The sequence below is a fragment of the Neomonachus schauinslandi genome, chromosome 14 (assembly GCF_002201575.2).
Source record: "Neomonachus schauinslandi chromosome 14, ASM220157v2, whole genome shotgun sequence".
Taxonomy (NCBI): domain Eukaryota; kingdom Metazoa; phylum Chordata; class Mammalia; order Carnivora; family Phocidae; genus Neomonachus; species Neomonachus schauinslandi.
Genome location: NC_058416.1, coordinates 49,763,373 through 49,781,898, shown reverse-complemented (window position 1 = coordinate 49,781,898; position 18,526 = coordinate 49,763,373). Strand labels below are relative to the sequence as shown.

Below are 18,526 nucleotides of genomic sequence, written 5' to 3'. Positions count from 1 at the left end.
TAGACAAGAAGAAACATTTCACCAAAGAGGATATACAGATGGCAAATAAATACATGAAGACACACTCAACATCATTAGCCACTAGGAAAAAGCAAATTAAAAACCACAATGAGGTATCACTGCAAACCTATCCAAATGGCTAAAATAAAGAATACTGACATCACCAAATTCTAGCAAGAATGCACAAAGTGGATCAGTCATATACTGCTAATGAGCATTTAAAATGGTACAGTCCCTATGGAAAACCTTTGACAGTTTCTTTAAAAATTAAATATACAACTACCATGCAATCTAGCAATTATACTACTGGGTATTTATTTCCAGAGAAATGAAAAGTTATGTTTACACTAAAACTGGTACATGAGGGGCACCTGGGTGACTCAGTCGGTTAAGCATCTGCCTTCGGCTTAAGTCATGATCCCAGAGTCCTGGGATTGAGTCCCACACAGGGCTCCCTGCTCAGCAGGGAGTTTGCTTCTCCCTCTCTCTCTGCCCCTCCCCCTACTCACACTCGCTCTCTCTCAAATAAAAAATCTTTAAAAAAAAAAAATGGTACATGAATACTTATAGCAACTTTATTCAAAATAAATGAAACTAGAAACAATCCAGCTGTCCTTCAACAGCTGAATGGTTAAGCAAAATATGGTATATGCATAACAGAATACTATTCAGCAACAAAAAAGAAGGAACTACTGTTATACAAAATAACCTGGGCTAATTTCCTGAGAATTATGTATGCTGAGAAAAGAAAATCCCAAAAAGTTATATATGATAGGATTCCATTTATATAGTATATATATAGTATATGTATAATATAGTACTATATATATATATATTCCATTTCGTATCTTAAAATGACAAAACTACAGAAATGGAGAACAGGTTAACAGTTGCTAGGAATTGAAGAGGAGGCAGGGGCCAAAGGAAAGTGGGTTTGTCTACAAAGGGGCAGTATGTGGAATTTCTGTAGTGATGAGAATGTACTGTATCTAGACTGCATCAAAGTCAATATCCAAGTTGTGATACTGTGTTATTGTTTTGTAAGATATTACCACAGGGGAAACTTGGTAAAAGGTACCTGGATCTCTTCATATTATTTTTTTTTTTAAGATTTTATTTATTTATTTGACACAGAGAGAGAGTGCACTCACAAGCAGGGGGAGTGGCAGGCAGAGGGAGGAGAAGCAGGGAGGAGAAGCAGGGAGGAGAAGCAGGGAGGAGAAGCAGGGAGGAGAAGCCCGGAGCTGAGCAGGGAGGAGAAGCAGGGAGCTGAGCAGGGAGCCCGATGGGGGGGCTCAATCCCAGGACGCTGGGATTACGACATGAGCAGAAGGAGTCACTTAATGCACTAAGCCACCCAGGCGCCCCTCTTCATATTATTTCTTATAAATGCATGTGATTCTACAATTATCTCAAAATAAATTTTAATGTTAAAAAAAAAAACCATTTAACACACGCACTACACACACGCACTACACAACCACAGTAATTTGCAGAATTTAAATGATATATAGTATCACACTGGAAATATTTCTAGTTATCAGGAAAGATCTTTTTCATTGTGGGAAAAAAAAATCCAACACAGTTCAGTTGTACCCTATCTGAACCTAAAATGATACAACTTATTAAATATAAAGTTTCCTAAGGTTGTGATTTTAGCAATTATAGGCAGGCATACAAGCAGCACTTATTAAAAGATACAATTTATCACACCAGTCAGAATGGCTAAAATTAACACAAGAAACAACAGGTGTTGGTGAGGATGCAGAAAAAAGGGGAACCCTCCTACACTGTTGGTGGGAATGCAAGCTGGTGCAGCCACTCTGAAGGACAGTTTAGAGGTTCCTCAAAAAGTTAAAAACAGAGCTACCCTACGACCCAGCAACAGCACTACTAGGTATTTACCCAAAGGATACAAAAAGACAGATGCGAAGGGACACATGCATCCTGATGTTGATAGCAGCACCATCAACAACAGCCAAATTCTGGAAAGAGCCCAAATGTCCATTGGCTGATGAATGGATAAAGACATGTGTGTACACACACACGCGAATATTACTCAACCAGCAAAAAGAACAAAATCTTGCCATTTGCAATGACATGGATGGAGCTAGAGTGTATTACACTAAGTGAAGTCAGTCAGTCAGAGAAAGACAAGTATCATATGATTTCACTCATGTGGAGTTTAAGAAACAAAACAGATAAACATAGGGGGAGGGGGGAAAAAGAGAGAGAGACAGGGAAATAAACTATAAAAGACTCTTAACCATACAGAACAAACGGAGAGTTGCTGGAGCAAGGCAGGTGGGGGATGGGCTAGATGACGATGGGCATTAAGGGGGGCACTTGTTGTGATGAGCACTGGGTGTTGTATGTAAGTGATGAATCACTGAATTCTACTCCTGAAACCAATACTGTACTCTATGTTAACTAACTTAAATTTAAATAAAAATTAAACAACAAATTAAAAAGATACAACTTATTTGTCACTATAGGCATAGATGAGCCAGGATTCTATCCCACTAATTCCATCTAAAAATAGAAATAACTCCATGACTTACAAGGAAAACAATAAAATACACTGAAAATACTAGGCAACACTTTATGTGAAATGCTTTGAGGAGATAAATATAAAAGGAATATAGGCTACAGATTACAGGCAAAAAGAAAATATTAAGCTTACTCTACCATAAAGGGCCTATTTACCATAACTAGAGTTCTTTTTCTTATGCTAAAATACACCTAAAACTTTGTATATGTGCTAAATAAAATAAAGGTTCATCCATTTTTACTGAGAGATTAACAAAGTAATTACTAAGAGAGTAACAGTAATTGTTGAACACTGATTAAAGATTAAACTATTAAGATGAGAAAATCAGCAATAAGAACCTACTGTCTTTGGCTGCTGATTCACTTTTTTATCTTCTAGATCCTTGAATTTTGTTCGAAAAGAGACCATTTTCTCCTGAAGTTCTGGGGTACACAGTTCATACACATCCAACATAAGAGGAAATTTAACATCCTATATACAAACCAAAAAGAAAGAGTATGTGTAAACACCCTTATAAAGGTACTTATTTAAAATATCTATCATACTTTTACAGTAGTACTTTCATAATTCAAATGAAGTTGAAAATAAAATTCATAAAAATCACTTGGAAATCTATGCAGCTGAAAACATCATAGTGCTTATTTTCAATGTGGTCCCAACTTTTTTTTTTTTTAAATAGGCTCCAACCCTAAGATCAAGAATCACGGGGCACCTGGTTGGCTCAGTTGGTTAAGCACCTGTCTTCGGCTCAGGTCATGATCCCAGGGGTCCTGGGATCAAGTCCCACATCAGGCTCCCTGCTCAGTGGGGAGCCTGCTTCTCCCTCTCCCTCCTCCTCCGCCCTGCTCATGCTCTGTCTCTCACTCTCTCTGTAAAATACATAAATAAAATCTTAAAAAAAAAAAAAAAAAAAGATAAAGAGTCGCATGCTCTACTGACTGAGCCAACCAGGCACCCCTGGTTCTAACTTTTTAAGATTAAAAAAATTTGTTTAGCTTTTTTTTCCAATTAAACACAAGACTCTGACCACAGAAGTTACCAAATTTATATGACAAAAGAAGCATTTCAGAAACAGCACATCAGTGCTGTGAAAATAATGGATACCTAAAACTGACAATGGAATCAATTTACAAATGGGGTCACTTAATGACTTTTTGTAATTTGAAATACACCTTTACAAAGAAATAATAGTGATACAGTTCAAAACTAATATTAATACATAAAGTTAACAATTGGAAATACTCCAACTACATTTAACCTTATCATATAACAGTAAGTATATTTGAAATTGTATTATGAATTTCAGCTCAAGAGGACAGAATTATATATATCTCTCCCAGGGATCACGGACTGTGGATATGTAGCAGAGCTACAGTTCTACAAAACAGCTACATCGTAAGGCTGGCTCTTACTCAAGAGATTACAGCTACCATACTGGAGAGTGCAGCATGCCTCCTACCCCACACTCCCATCCTCTAAACCTGCTGGGTCAGTATCTGTGGAGTTGAGGATCTGGTCTAGAGCAGTATTTCTGGGGAGTGGAGGGCATCCATCAGAACTAATTGTGAATCTTATGAAAAATTTTTAGGACTTCAGGCCCTACTTAATCAAATGCTAGAGGTGGGCTGGTAGTGAAAGTCAGGCATGTGTATGATTTAAAATAAAAAGGACAGGGGTGGGGCGCCTGGGTGGCTCAGTCGTTAAGCGTCTGCCTTCGGCTCAGGTCAGATCCCAGGGTCCTGGGATCGAGCCCCGCATCGGGCTCCCTGCTCGGCGGGAGGCCTGCTTCTCCCTCTCCCACTCCCCCCACTTGTGTTCCCTCTCTCGCTGTATCTCTGTCAAATAAATAAAATCTTTAAAAAAAAAAAAAAAGGACAGGGGCGCCTGGTGGCTCAGTCAGTTACGCGTCTACCTTCAGCTCAGGTCATGATCCCAGAGTCCTAGGATCAAGTCCCACATGGGGCTCTTAATCAGCAGGGAGCACGCTTCTCCCTCTGCTTCCTGCTCTCCCTGCTTGTGCATGCTGTCCCTCCCTCTGACAAACAAACAAACAAACAAACAAAGAACCACTTGTCTAATGTTAATAACTTCCCTACTTATAATATTTCAAAGAAAGTTTATCCCTAAAGGAAGAAAGAAATCTATTGTGAATTAGGGATTGCCATCAAAGAATTACAATATTTTATTATACTGAAGTTCATTACTAACCTTAAGAACTTTAGCATTCACAGATTCCTTCTCTTTATAAAAAAATCGAACCATCTGAATTGTCAAGTAAGCAGGTAGTCGGCTGATCTTAGACTGAGGGGAAAAAAAAATGCAAGAAATCCTATCACATGCAAATACCACAGAAGTTTTTAATGCTTGGTTTGGGAAAAAAACAAAGACTGGGTAAAATTAACTAACTGGAAACCTTTCATCAAAATGGATTCAAATTCAAAAGGAATGAAAAACTTACAGATTTGATATATAAAGCATTTCTTTGCAATGTTGGAGACTGTTTAGTGATTTCTTCCTGAAGTCGCTAAAAAAAGAAGATCAAACATTTTTAGTTTTAAAGAATTTTTTCTGCAATATAGAATCACACTTTTTTTTTAAAGTAAGCTCTACAGCCAAAGTGGGGCTTGAACTGATGACCTCGAGGATCAAGAGTTGCATGCCAGCCAGGTGCCCCTAGAATCACACTTTTAGTTCTTTTAAGAATTAGTACTCCTCAGCAGACAATATACATCAATGGATTCATGCCACTGAAAAATAATTTCAATGAAGACAATGTAGGAAGGCTTTTAGATATGATTCAGTTCTTAAAAGGTTATCATTTATACTGGTGTGAACTCCTCAGAATGTAAATAATGTTTGAAGTTTTAAATTGTGACCCAAATGTTGCTCAGATTCTGAGTTTACACTGTATTTCATATAACATAAAAAAGCCTTTAGGGCTTCTGCTTACATACAGATTATTAGAATACTCATACAGGAGGACAATTATGAGAATGTAGGAAACCCCTGTTCTTTATCCTTTATGTATAAAAGGCTTCTAGAACCAATTATTCTCAAATTTGAGAAAAGTCATCACAAAGAAAACCTGTAAATCTAACAAATGTGGAAAAGCCTTTAGCCACTATACATATCTTAACCATCATGTCTGCCTTTCCATTTTTTACAGCCTATGTGACACTGAACAAGACAGTTATCCCCTCTGGGTGTCATATGGAAATGATGATAATATCTATATATCATAGTGCTGTTGTTAGAACTACGTAAGTTAGTACATGTAAAAAAACATGGACAACCATTTGGCATATATTCTACATTTAATGAACATAAGCTACTATTTCTAATATTTAAAAAAGCACTACTAATGTCCTCTGCTTTGTAAGAACATTAATACACAAGAAATTACAGTAAAAAATTTACTGTTAATGTTCACTATAAGCATGTTACTTGTGTAAAAAATTTCTTTTTAGTTTTCAGAAATTACTAATCTCATTACAAAAGGAATCACCGTGTAGCTTTTTAACATTTAATCAAGTTTGTTCAACAGCAAAAGAGTAAAGAAATATGGAGCCAAATTACTCTAGAATAATCAGAACAAATGATGATAAAGCATCTAAACAATGGGCAAGATAATACATCTCATAAATACATGCTTCTCAAGAACATGTATCTGGTGTGATGTTATTCATCAGGTAAGCTATACATATTATCACCAATCCACTATCACCTAGAAGCTCCAAGTACATTTAGCTTTTCTGGAATTTTATAAAATTATGAAGAAAAAATATCATCCTGAAGAGTCCCTGCCAAAACATTCCATTCAATACTCTCCAATTACATTTATGCTTCATGTTCTGATGTCCTGAAACTTGCACGTCATAATTTGTTATAGGACTCTTAGTGGTTAGCCATTATTTTTAAGCTTTTAAAATGAACTTCTCTTAAAAGCCAGTATGCCTCACTACACTCCCCCCCCCCTCCAATATCACAGGACAGAGAATATTACTTTCTCCCTTTGCCTCTTATGTCTGTATTTACCAACCACTCCCCTAACTGATCTTACCCCAAACTGTAGATGGGAACTCCCTGATGACAAATTATCTTGTTTATCAATGCACTCCCTGCCCCAATTCACTGCCTATCCTTCAAAACATGTACGTATTTCCCAAACCATATCAAAGTACTAAATTAGCAAGCAAAACGGTTGTATTTTATCAATCTGCTCATGAGAGTGCATTCTGTAGTATGAAAATGGGGAAAGAGTACTAACTGGCGAATGAGAGAATCAAGTTCTAGACCCAGCTCTGCGACAAAGCTATGAAGTCACTTACATTCCAGGACCTCAGGTGCAATACTGGTGCAAAGGCAGAGGGCCTACGTGGCCTGATTTACACAGTACAATCCCAGTTTATACCTCATTATTACTAATAAATTCTCACTATAATACCCTCAGAGGCCTCCTGCAAGCCTCTGGTCACAACACTTCTGTCAACCTATCAATACACAACCTTGTGTCATGTATGTTTCTATTTAAATGACAACTCATTGTCTTCACAGCCAACTATACTATAACCCATCCCTATATGAAGCTTATCTATCAAACATGATTTTCTCCTTAAGGCTTATCTAACAAACATTCACACACAGCCTTCTCAGGCTTAGAACACTAGATAGCACTTCAGCACTATGCCTGAAGGCCATTTTAAACAGCAAATCAACAAAAAGCACAAAATTGCAGAAAGTTGTGGTACTAAAATTACAGTAAAAGGACACCTGTTAACAGTATGAGCTGAAACAAGAAGGCAGAGCATCACTTTTTTGGACCTCCGGTGAGACTGTGTCTAGCAACTCAAAATTTTTGCCGCTCGGAACATGTCTACAAATGACCATGAAAGCACCAAGTACTGTTGTTACAGTTACAAATAAATTTTAGCAAGTAGATGCACCTGCAAATACAGAATCTATTTATAATGAGGATCAACTGTAATTGATCTTACCAATTTAAGTCCTGTAAAAAGATACTTGACTTCTTGATTGATAAAACAGCTAAGTTGAAGCTGATTTTCCTTTCCTTTAGTGACCTCCTCTTCTTCAGATTCTGTACATTTCATGCTTTGAGAAATAAGATAAGGAATATACCAACAGGTAATCAATCTGCTATAATATAATAAATTATATGTTGAATAAAATAAATTATCCTAATGGTATTAAGATTAATAGCATCAATATTTGCAAATGATATCTGATAAGGGGTTAGTATCCAAAATATATAAAGAACTTATATGACACCAAAATAATAATAATTAAAAAATGGGCAGAAGACATAAAGAGAACAGACATTTCTCCAAAGACATATAGATGACCAACACTTGAACAGATGCTCAACGTCACTCATCATCAAGGAAATGCAAATCAAAGCCACAATGTTGGGCGCCTGGGTGGCTCAGCTGGTTGAGCGACTGCCTTCGGCTCAGGTCATGATCCTGGAGTCCCGCATCGGGCTCCCTGCTCGGCAGGGAGTCTGCTTCTCCCTCTGACCCTCCTCTCTCTCATGCTCTCTGTCTCTCATTCTCTCTCTCTCAAATAAATAAAATCTTTAAAAAAAAAAAAAAAAACCCCACAATGTCACCTCACACCTGTCAGAATGACTAAAATCAAAAACACAAAAAACAAGCGTTAGGGCCCCTGGGTGGCTTAGTTGGTTAAACATCTGACTCTTGATTTCAGCTCAGGTCATGATCTTGGAGTTGTGAGACTGAGAGCCCCATGTCAGGCTCCGCCACTGGACATGGAGCCTACTTAAGATTCTCCTTCTCCCTCTCCCCCACCCCAACCTCTCTCTCCCTCTTTAAAAAAAAAAAAAAATCAAGTGTTGGTGAGGATATAGGAGAAAAAGGAACCCTCATGCACTGTGGGTGGGAATGCAAACTGGTGCAGCCACTCTGGAAAACAGTATGGAGTTTCCTCAAAAAATTAAAAATAGAACCCCCTCGAAAAATTAAAAATAGAACTACCATATGATCCAGTAATTCCACTACTAGGTATTTACCCAAAGAATACAAAAACACTAACATGAAAAGACATATGCACCCCTATGTTTATTACAGCATTTACAATAGCCAAATTATGGAAGCAACCCAAGTGTCCATCGATAGATGAATGGATAAAGATCACATGGGGGGGGTATATACAATGGAATATTATTCAGCCATAAAAAAGAATGAAATCTTGCTATTTACAACAACATGGATGGATCCAAGGTATATAATGCTAAGTGAAATAAGTCAGAGAAAGACAAATACCATATGATTCCATTCTCAACAAGAATGAAGGAGGTGGGTGGGGGATGAGTGAAATAGGTGATGGGGATTAAGAGTACACGGACTGTGATGAGCACTGAGTAATGTATGGAACTGTTGAATCATTATATTGTATATCTGAAATTAATATAACACTGTATATTAACTATACTGGAATTAATAAAATTAATAGCATCATTCATTGGTATTTTAAATATTTTGGTTTCCCACATTTGTTTCAACATACTCTAAAGTGCTTCATGCACTTACCAACAATATGAGTAATGAATAATAAAAGGATAAACTCTAAACAAATATAAGTTGGTATTTACACAGTCTTAAAATGGTTGTAACACAAAGATACATAAACAGAAATCTTTCAGTTTCTACCCATGACCTAGAAAATAGTCCTCCTCTGAATTCACGTTTTATGAATTGGTTCAATCTCATGTATATAATCTGGCTGATATACTGTTTCATACAATTAAAAATTAATTCCCTATGAAGTGAATTAATGAGGCTGACTCTGCTAAAGATATTCTTAGGAAAAAATAATACCCTTAAAGTGTACATTTACCTGAACTTTAGGATTACTCTGATGGGGTATTTTTACAAATTCCTAAGTTTCATTTTATCTTTTAGGCATAAATGCCTCTGAAGATTTTTTCTACATACCCCACCCACCACTCCAATCAGTCAACAATGCTACTGATACCACATCTAGTAAGTTATGAGTAGTCTCTACAAATCTTGGCTCATAAGGATACGTAGTTTCAAACTCAACTCCGAAGAACTGATCAATTAAACTTTTCTTTTTAGAAGGTGTCACTGCTGATGCAGATGAAGAATCTGTCTGCAAAAATTAAAATGAAATAAAAATTCCAATTTTACTTCATATAGGTACTAATGTATATTTTTCCTCACACAATCCAGTTTAGTAAATACATATTTAAGCTTTTGAAAATGTAATCCCTTTCTGTAAAATCCTTCTACTGTTCAAAAAACATTACCAAAAGACTACAAATGCTCAATAATATCAATTAAGTTTAATAAATAATACAATGAATTCAAGTGTCAGATGCAAGCTTTCAAATTCCAACTACAGATTGAGCATCTGAAGTATTCAAGTACATGTCTATTAGGATGAATTTATTTCAAGCTTTTGGGGCCGGGGGGTATACTTATCAAGGTATAATAAAAATCTATAATCACAAACATGTGTCAATTACCTCTTTAACAGAATCATCCTCTATGGCTTCCAATTTCTGTTGCAATACGCGCATCATTTGTATCCAACATTCATTAGCATCCTGTAATTTAAAAATGACAAAGTAAATAATCCTGGCTGTTGATACTGTTTTATCTACAAAATCATTCCAAAAGAATTGCTGCTTCCTTAGGGCAGGGGAAGAAAGCTGTTTTTTTTTTTTAAATTTAAAAATATTAAGTCAAATTAGATATTATAGGATCTTCAAAACAATGAGGATTCCAGAATACTCATTCATTCAAGAGATGTTTACTGAGCTCCTCCTTATGCTAACCACTGTTTATTTTTTTTATTATGTTAATCACCATACATTACATCATTAGTTTTTGATGTAGTGTTCCATGATTCATTGTTTGCGTATAACACCCAGTGCTCCATGCAGTACGTGCCCTCCTCAATACCCATCACCAGGCTAACCCATTCCCCCACTCCCCTCCCCTCTAGAACCCTCAGTTTGTTTCTCAGAGTCCACAGTCTCTCATGGTTCGTCTCCCCGTCCAATTCCCCCCCCCTTCATTCTTCCCTTCCTGCTATCCTCTTTTTTAGACACAGGAATAAACAGCAGTAACCAAAACAGAAGAAGTTCTCAATGGGGACATAAACAAAATACAACAAATTCATCTAAAGAGAAGAGTTATGAATAAAAAAAAGCAATATGGGAGCAGAAAGTGATGAGGGGAAAGAAGTGTGCTATTTCAATAGGATAGTCAAGAAAACTTCTGTGATGCCTTGACATTTGAGCTATGAGACCTGAACGAGGTGAGGAAGCAAGCCATGCACTTATCTGAGAGCCAAAGAAATAAGAGCAAAGACCCTGCGAAAGTGGATACTGGAGGGTTTAAAAAATAACCAGGAAGCCAGTGTGTTTGAGAGCCAAAGAAGTAAGCAAGGGGGAGAGTGGCACATGAGGAGCTCAGATAGGGAGCCAGGAGCTAGATTACTCAAGACAGGGATAGAAAATCACTAGGAGGTAACGAACAAGGGACCAACATAATCCTATTTACATTTTATAAAGGACTCAGGAGGCTGTGTGGAGAAAACACTGCAGAAGGACAAAAACAGAAGCAAGGTTAGAGTTAACAGACCACCCTGGGCCAGAAACAATGATGTTGTCAACTAGAAAGGACTGATAATTGGGAGTATGTTTGGAAATACAAATAAACATGGTAAGTGTACAGCACCTAAGTTTTACATTTACAAAATGAAAACCACAGAACCTTGCCCTGTTTACCTGTTGAAGATATTGTCCTTGTTCACCCTTCTCTGCAAACTGTGGAAAAGCCATGTGCAAAAACTGCAGTAGAATAATAGGTGGAATACTAGAAGAAGTTTTATCCATGGAATCAAACAAATCTCTAAGGGCTTAAAAACAAAGCAAACACTGCTTTAATAAAAGAGTGACATATTTAATACATGTTACTGTAAATTAATTCTAGATTAATACAAACAAAAACTGCTGAGGAATATTTTTAAGCATATCTACTCCTTTCGTAGCTGTCAAATTCCCAGTAAGAAAAAGATTTGTTTTTAAATCTTGAACTGACCAGACTTTATAATGTAATCACTACCTATGAACAACTTCTGAGTCCTGCCCCTCAGTCTTTCTCTCCTTGCCAGCCTTTGTCTCCCAAAGCAGGGCATATTCATTCACCAGAGAGAACACATAACCTCTGTCTAGGGATCAAACAGGCTAATGTTACTGCTCTGGTACTATGCCATTATCAGGCCATCAGGTCACCACTCTCAACCCACCTCCCTTTAAGCCTGTACTTGGTTCCCATCTACTCAACTCCTAAATTTTAAAATCTGTTAAACATACTTCCTGACTCTAGTGATAGCTAAAAACCTTCTTCAAAATCTTTCCTCCACTATCCTCTCTCATCTTCATAAATCTCATGGTCATAGACTCAGCCCTGCTCTGGGAGTTCAGAATACTTTTCCAATGCTGACTTCCTAGCTATCACACCTTGCCCTTACTTCATGTACGGCAAAATTCTAGTCTAGCCTATCTTAACTTATTTTGTTAACTAATATGTGAAATGTTATCTACCATTATTATTCAAACCGCAGTCCAACAAATATTATATCTCAGCACAAAGCCAGTGTTTAATAAAATGTTCCCAAATAAGACAACTAAACATGGTGTTTAAAAATATTTTTGGGGGGGGCGCCTGTGTGGCTCAGTCATTAAGTGTCTGCCTTCGGCTCAGGTCATGATCCCAGCGTCCTGGGATCGAGCCCCGCATCAGGCTCCCTGCTCAATGGAGAGCCTGCTTCTTCTTCTCCCTCTGCAGCTCCCGCTGCTTGTGTGCATGTGTGCTGACAAATAAAAAAATCTTTAAAAAAAAAAACTGGGGGGGAGGGACAGCTAAAAATCACGTTATCACTACCAATCTAATGTTTCTTAAAATAAAAAAGGCTAAATTGTAATTAACACTTTAAGGTACACATTACTCAAAATAAATGATTTAAGATTTAACATATCCCATAAACAGAGCATCTCAAAGTATTTCTTTACTTTGAAATAAAGTCAAAAATGCACTCACTGTATATTAAAAGAGACTAGTAGGACATGACAACATGCAATCAATATGTGATCCTAAACTGGCTCCCAAAGCAAAAAAGAAAAACAACTTTATAATGGGCAATATTGGGTCAACTGCCAAAATTTAAGTAGTTTGTATTTTAGAGTGCTTTATCCATGTTAAACTCCTAGATTTTGAAAAATGGTAATTTTCTTGTGGTTATGAATGTACTTATACTTGGGAAATACATACTGAAGTATTTAGGAATAAGATAGGATGTCTGTACCTTACTCTCAAATGGTTCAGAAAAAAAAGAACATGGTTATAGAGAATGATGAGCCAGATGTGACAAAAAGTTAATAATTGGTGGATTCTTGGAACTGTTCTTATAATTTAGCACAAACTAAAATTTAAAAATGAAGAACAGTATCTTTTATCCCTTCACTACAAGACTCATAGGATACTGAAGAATTGCTGAAATTCCGAGTTACTCTCAGATACACAAGCAATCAAGTAAACTAGATATAAGTGATCATATTTTTCTCATTAAAAACTTCATTTCAACAAATAAATCTACTTTCAGGAAACAAAGGTCAAAGGAAAATCTCTAACTCCAAATGACACAGAGAAACCTACTGTTTATAGTATTACAAATTAACAGCTGACCACAATGAGATACCACTTCACACTCCTAGGCTGGCTATAATCAAAGACAGACAATACCGAGAATTATCAAGAGAAATTGGAACCCTCATTCATGGGAGAAATATAAAATGATGCCAACTGCTTTGGAAAATAGTCTGGCAGTTCCTCAAAAGGTTAAATATAGTTACCATATGACCCAGCAATTCCACTCCTAGATACATACCCAAGAGAAATAAAAACATTATGTCCACAGAAATGCTTGCACAAGTTTTCAGCAATACTTGTAATGGTCAGAAAGTGGAAACCACCCAAATGTCTATCAGGGATGAAAGGACAAATGGAATGTGATATATCCACAACAGAATCTCATTCAGCAATAAAAAGGAATAAAGTACTAATACATACTACAATGTGAATGAACGTTGAAAACATTCTAAGTGAAAGAAGCCAGTCAAAAAAGACCACATACTGTATAATTCCATTTATGTCAAAAGTCTAGAATAGGCAAATATATGGAGACTGACAGTAGATTAGTGGTTGCATAGGGCTGGGAGTGGTGAGGAGAAAACAGGATGAGTGCTAAATGTTACAGTTTCTTTTTCAAGTTGATGAAAACTTTCTAAAATTGACTGTGGTGATGGCTGCATAGCTCTGCATATACTAAAAGACAATGAATTGTACACTTTAAGTGGATAAATTATATGGGCTGTGAATTGTATCTCAATAAAACTGTTACCACCCCCTGCCCCAAAAAAGGCATGGCTATAAAAATACCCTATCAACCTAACCCTTAAGCGTATTCATTTGTAAAACTAGCCCAAAACAAATGGGGACAGAATACATGGTCCCATGTAATGAAGAAATAAGTTATTTCTAGCCTTTAAGAATTTCAGTTTCTCCTAATACCTCATTCATGATTTCCTTACACTAACACTAAGACTCTCAAAATGATTGCATCAACTACAATAAAACCTATCTCTGGATGTCCCCAGAGATGTATTTTACTAACAGAACCTAAAGCCAAAATTAACTTTAATCCAAAAATATCCAGACTGTTTTTCAGAAAAGACAGACATCATTGGTTTATAATTTAACTAAGTCCTTAAGTTGCTTAAGTATAAATACTCCAATTTTAATGATGTTTTACAAAACACATTTTGTAAACAGAAAGCTACCAAACAGTGAGTGAAAAATAACATTTATTGAATACTACACTGTCCTGTCAAAAAAGGAGTATATTTAAGATACTGACCTGCAGTAATATACTGTGCTGAAGCCATTTCCCCTGAAGCTCTCAAGGCACCTGCATACCTAAGGCAGAATTAAATAGGATTTAATTCATTCTGAAACTCAAAAGGGAAGAAACTAATTAAAAGAGCTTATGATGACACCCTCAACTGCAACTTTATCAGAGTTGTTCCCATCTTTCTATTTTCTTCTCTTCTGGTCTTATTCCTTTAAGCATGACATGGGTAAAAAAGGAACACTAAGAAAAAAAGGGAATTTAGATGAATGAAGCCTGTTTTAAATTTTCTCCTAACTTATTTAAAAAAAAAAAAAAATTTCCTGAAAACAATGTGAAACAAAAAAGTACACTCTTAATGTCCATTATTACAAATAAAATACACTTTCAGAAATAAAAAAAAGCTTTAGGTCAAAAACATTAAATCAAAGTCAATACACCTACATTCAGCATTAACTTGCTATGTAACATTAAATAAGGCAGTTAATTTTCAAGTCCACCTGCTACCTACATACTGCAGTGTTTCTATTAAATGACTTCTAAATTCACTTTCAATTTATAATTCTCATTTAATTTACAACAGCACAAAGGACTGGCCATCCAAAGGAAATAAACGATAGTATTCACTCATACAATGTCTTATGACATAGGATCAGAAATTATCATTCAGGTAATATCAAACATTGAGAGGTAGAGGAATGATTGCCTATTCACTATGATTAAAACACCCACTGGAGGGACTAAGACGAAAGAGACTGAAATCAACCAAGACTGACAAGAATGTGAAGCAACCAGACTATCCATACCATCAATAACATGGGTAAACTTCAAAGACCATGCTGAGTGAACTAAGCCAAACCAAAAATAAATTACATTCTGTACATTTAACTTCCAGAATGCACAAAACTATTAAGAGATCAGTAGCTGCTTGCAGAGTTGGGTGGTGGAGGGGACGAGGACTGGGAAAAGGTACAAGTACAAAAACATCCTGGGGTGAGGGAAATGTTCTACAGTTTGTAAAATGGGTAACAGAGAATTTGCATTTATCAAAACTGATCACACGAAACACAAGATATTTGATATTTACTATATGTAAATATTTCGATTTCAAAAACAAAAAAACCTCTGCGCTAAGTAAGTAGAATGAAAGAGGTCAGAGAAAATATGTTCAATTATATCCAGTTAAGAAGTTCTGTTTTTCTTTTTCATTTATTTAGATCTTTTGGAAATTGCTATGACTCAAGTTTTTTTTAATTTTTCAATATACAATTCATAATAATGTCTAAATTACATATGTTCATTTTAAAAAGTGAAAATCATAATAGTTTCCCACTCAGTTTACAACTACCTAAAAGGCATTTCTGAAGTTGAAATAAAGCACTAATAAAGCAAGTGTATCCCAAAAGATCAGTGAAGTATGTAATGACACACTGCTGCTGTTACTGATTCTCCTTCTAGTCACAGGGTGACATTGCTAAGTAACTATTCCTGCATTTATGGCAAAGGCTACACTAATGAATTATCTTTTTTTAATAACTGAGAATGGAAAATCATGAGTGATTTAATACCATCCCCCCCCCACAAAAACTCTCGTTACAACAACATTTAATTCCTAAGTAAGATAAAACCATCCAATAAACCAAGTAACATTAACAACTGAACTTTACAAAGAAAAACTGTTAGAAAGGAGGAATTGACAAGAGTACTGAGAAATATAACAAATGCTGAGAGGATTTACAGACCCCCCCCCCAAAAAAGAGTACTTTTTCTAGTCTTTATCAAGTCAATAATATGTAAAAATTAAGTAATGATATAGAAAATCTGAATATAATTCATCAACTTAATGTCTATTAATACGTTATCACCTACAAAAAGAGTATGCCTTGACTTTTCTATCATCTGTGAAATACTCACATCAATCATACATCAGCTCAACACAAACATTCATCAACAGAAAAATGGGTAATTATTTGGTAGTACAGTGTACAGTGGTACACTATATAGCATGAACATGAATGAACTACAACTACACACAAAAATAATGAGCTAGACCCAAATGAACACAATCTAGGTTTCTGCTCATAAAGAGTTCCAAATAGGCAAAATTAATCTATGAGGTTAAAAGTCACACTAGTATTAACAATTTTGAACAGAAAGGTGGAGTAGCGATCAGGAAGGGAGAGTCGTGAGGGGATTTTTAGAAGCTGATATGGTTCTGTTTGTGTTGGTTACACAGATGTGTTCACTCTGGGATAATTCGTTCGTACACTTTTCTGTATGTTAATGCCTGTATGTCAATAATTAAAAACAAATTTGGGGGGGCGCCTGGGTGGCTCAGTTGGTTAAGCGACTGCCTTCGGCTCAGGTCATGATCCTGGAGTCCCGGGATCGAGTCCCGCATCGGGCTCTCTGCTCAGCAGGGAGTCTGCTTCTCCCTCTGACCCTCCTCCCTCTCGTGCTCTCTGTCTCTCATTCTCTCTCTCAAATAAATAAATAAAATCTTTAAAAAAAAACAAAAAAAACAAATTTGGGGTCAAAAGGAAGAGATTTTATAATGTTAAAAAAAAAAAAAAACCTGAACAGCCTTATCTAATGAATAGGGAATAGAGGCAAAAACTCAAAACTACTTAAGTACTTTCATTAATACACAAGAACAAATAAATGACCTAAGCATACAACTTAAGAAAATAAAACTTAAGAAAATAAAGCAACCTAAGGAAAACAGATAAATCAATACAAAAGTAGGATGAATCAGACAATGAAAAGAAGTGACTGAATAAATCTAATAGCTGATTTCTGTGAAAAATAAAATATACAAACCTCTGGCAAGATAATCAAGGGGAAATTTATATATATAAATTTCTATATATATAGCAAATAAGAAATGAAAATGGGGGAAAATTTGGTCCAAAATAGAGAACTCTTATGCTAAAATATCTTAAAGACATAAGGACAAATTCATAGGAAGACAAATTTTAAAAACTAACTCTAAAAGACACAGAAAATGTACCTTTAAAATGCAAAAAAAAAAAAAAGGCTGGGTCCAACCAATTTTATAGTGAAGTTCTATCAAGAACAGATCATTCCTATACAAATTTGAAAATGCAAGTAGAATAGCAACCTAGTAATTGCTAATGAAAAACTATGTGGTACTTACCAAGAGGTGCATTGCCAATCTCCAGTAAGATAAAAATATGGCCATGAGATGCCGTCTTTTGTAAGTAATTCATAGAATTTAAGGGTAATTTTTATTATATACACTTTAAGTTCTAAATTCAGAACTCCTATATTATCATGAGGTTCCACTATTGGGCAGCATCAAGCAAACCAGATTTTACCTGCAGCTCTGGTTCTTGGCCCTCATTACCTCTTCAGCTAACCCAATCTACTTTCCTTCTAGCCTTTATAAAATACATCCCACTCTCCAGAACCTGCCAAATAAAAATCCTTAAGTATTTAAGGATGAGCTTCAGCATCACCAGCTGTAAAACACCTTCCATGGAAATTTTCTTCTTTCATTCCTATTTTATCAGTTAATGCCATTTTTCCAAAGACATACAACCCATCCATGTCCTCTTGTATTAAATTAGTTTAGTACAAGGGTTTCCAACCTCTTATAAAAACTTAGCATTCAAAAAATACTTCATCTGGTTTCAAGAAAACTCAATCAACAGGATGAAATCTCCCCTGCTTATACAAAACTCAGAGAAATAACTCCAAAACATGAAAGAGTTCTCTTTGGAATAGAAGCTAGAAGGTATCCCAGATGAAAAAAGTACAGAGGAAGTCTTGGAAGAAAGACAAGTCTGTGCCAGTAGCTACCTTCTAGGGCAGGGAGCTGCCCAGCAAGCTGCTCATTAGATCACTTGCAATTGGGACATAAGGAAGAGAAAGTGGTTATCTAAGTACACAATCTTCAAACAAATGAGAGATCAATCCTTACATCTAAAGAGAACCGAGTTAAAACTGAAAGGACCAAATTGGTGGGGCGGGGGGGGG

The 18,526-nt window shown here is 36.0% G+C and overlaps 1 protein-coding gene across 2 annotated transcripts in view; it reads right to left on the bottom strand.

The window, feature by feature from the left end:
• USP14 (ubiquitin specific peptidase 14) overlaps positions 1-18,526 on the bottom strand; it is a 43,722-nt gene that overhangs the window by 8,197 nt on the left and 16,999 nt on the right. For both annotated transcript variants that reach the window (XM_021686046.2, XM_044921218.1), the window contains 8 exons: positions 14,537-14,595; positions 11,346-11,476; positions 10,077-10,157; positions 9,615-9,700; positions 7,546-7,660; positions 5,010-5,075; positions 4,760-4,852; positions 2,894-3,022 (listed from right to left, as the gene is read on the bottom strand). In XM_021686046.2, the coding sequence (XP_021541721.1) occupies positions 2,894-3,022; positions 4,760-4,852; positions 5,010-5,075; positions 7,546-7,660; positions 9,615-9,700; positions 10,077-10,157; positions 11,346-11,476; positions 14,537-14,595 (760 nt within the window). The remainder of the gene's footprint in view (positions 1-2,893; positions 3,023-4,759; positions 4,853-5,009; positions 5,076-7,545; positions 7,661-9,614; positions 9,701-10,076; positions 10,158-11,345; positions 11,477-14,536; positions 14,596-18,526) is intronic.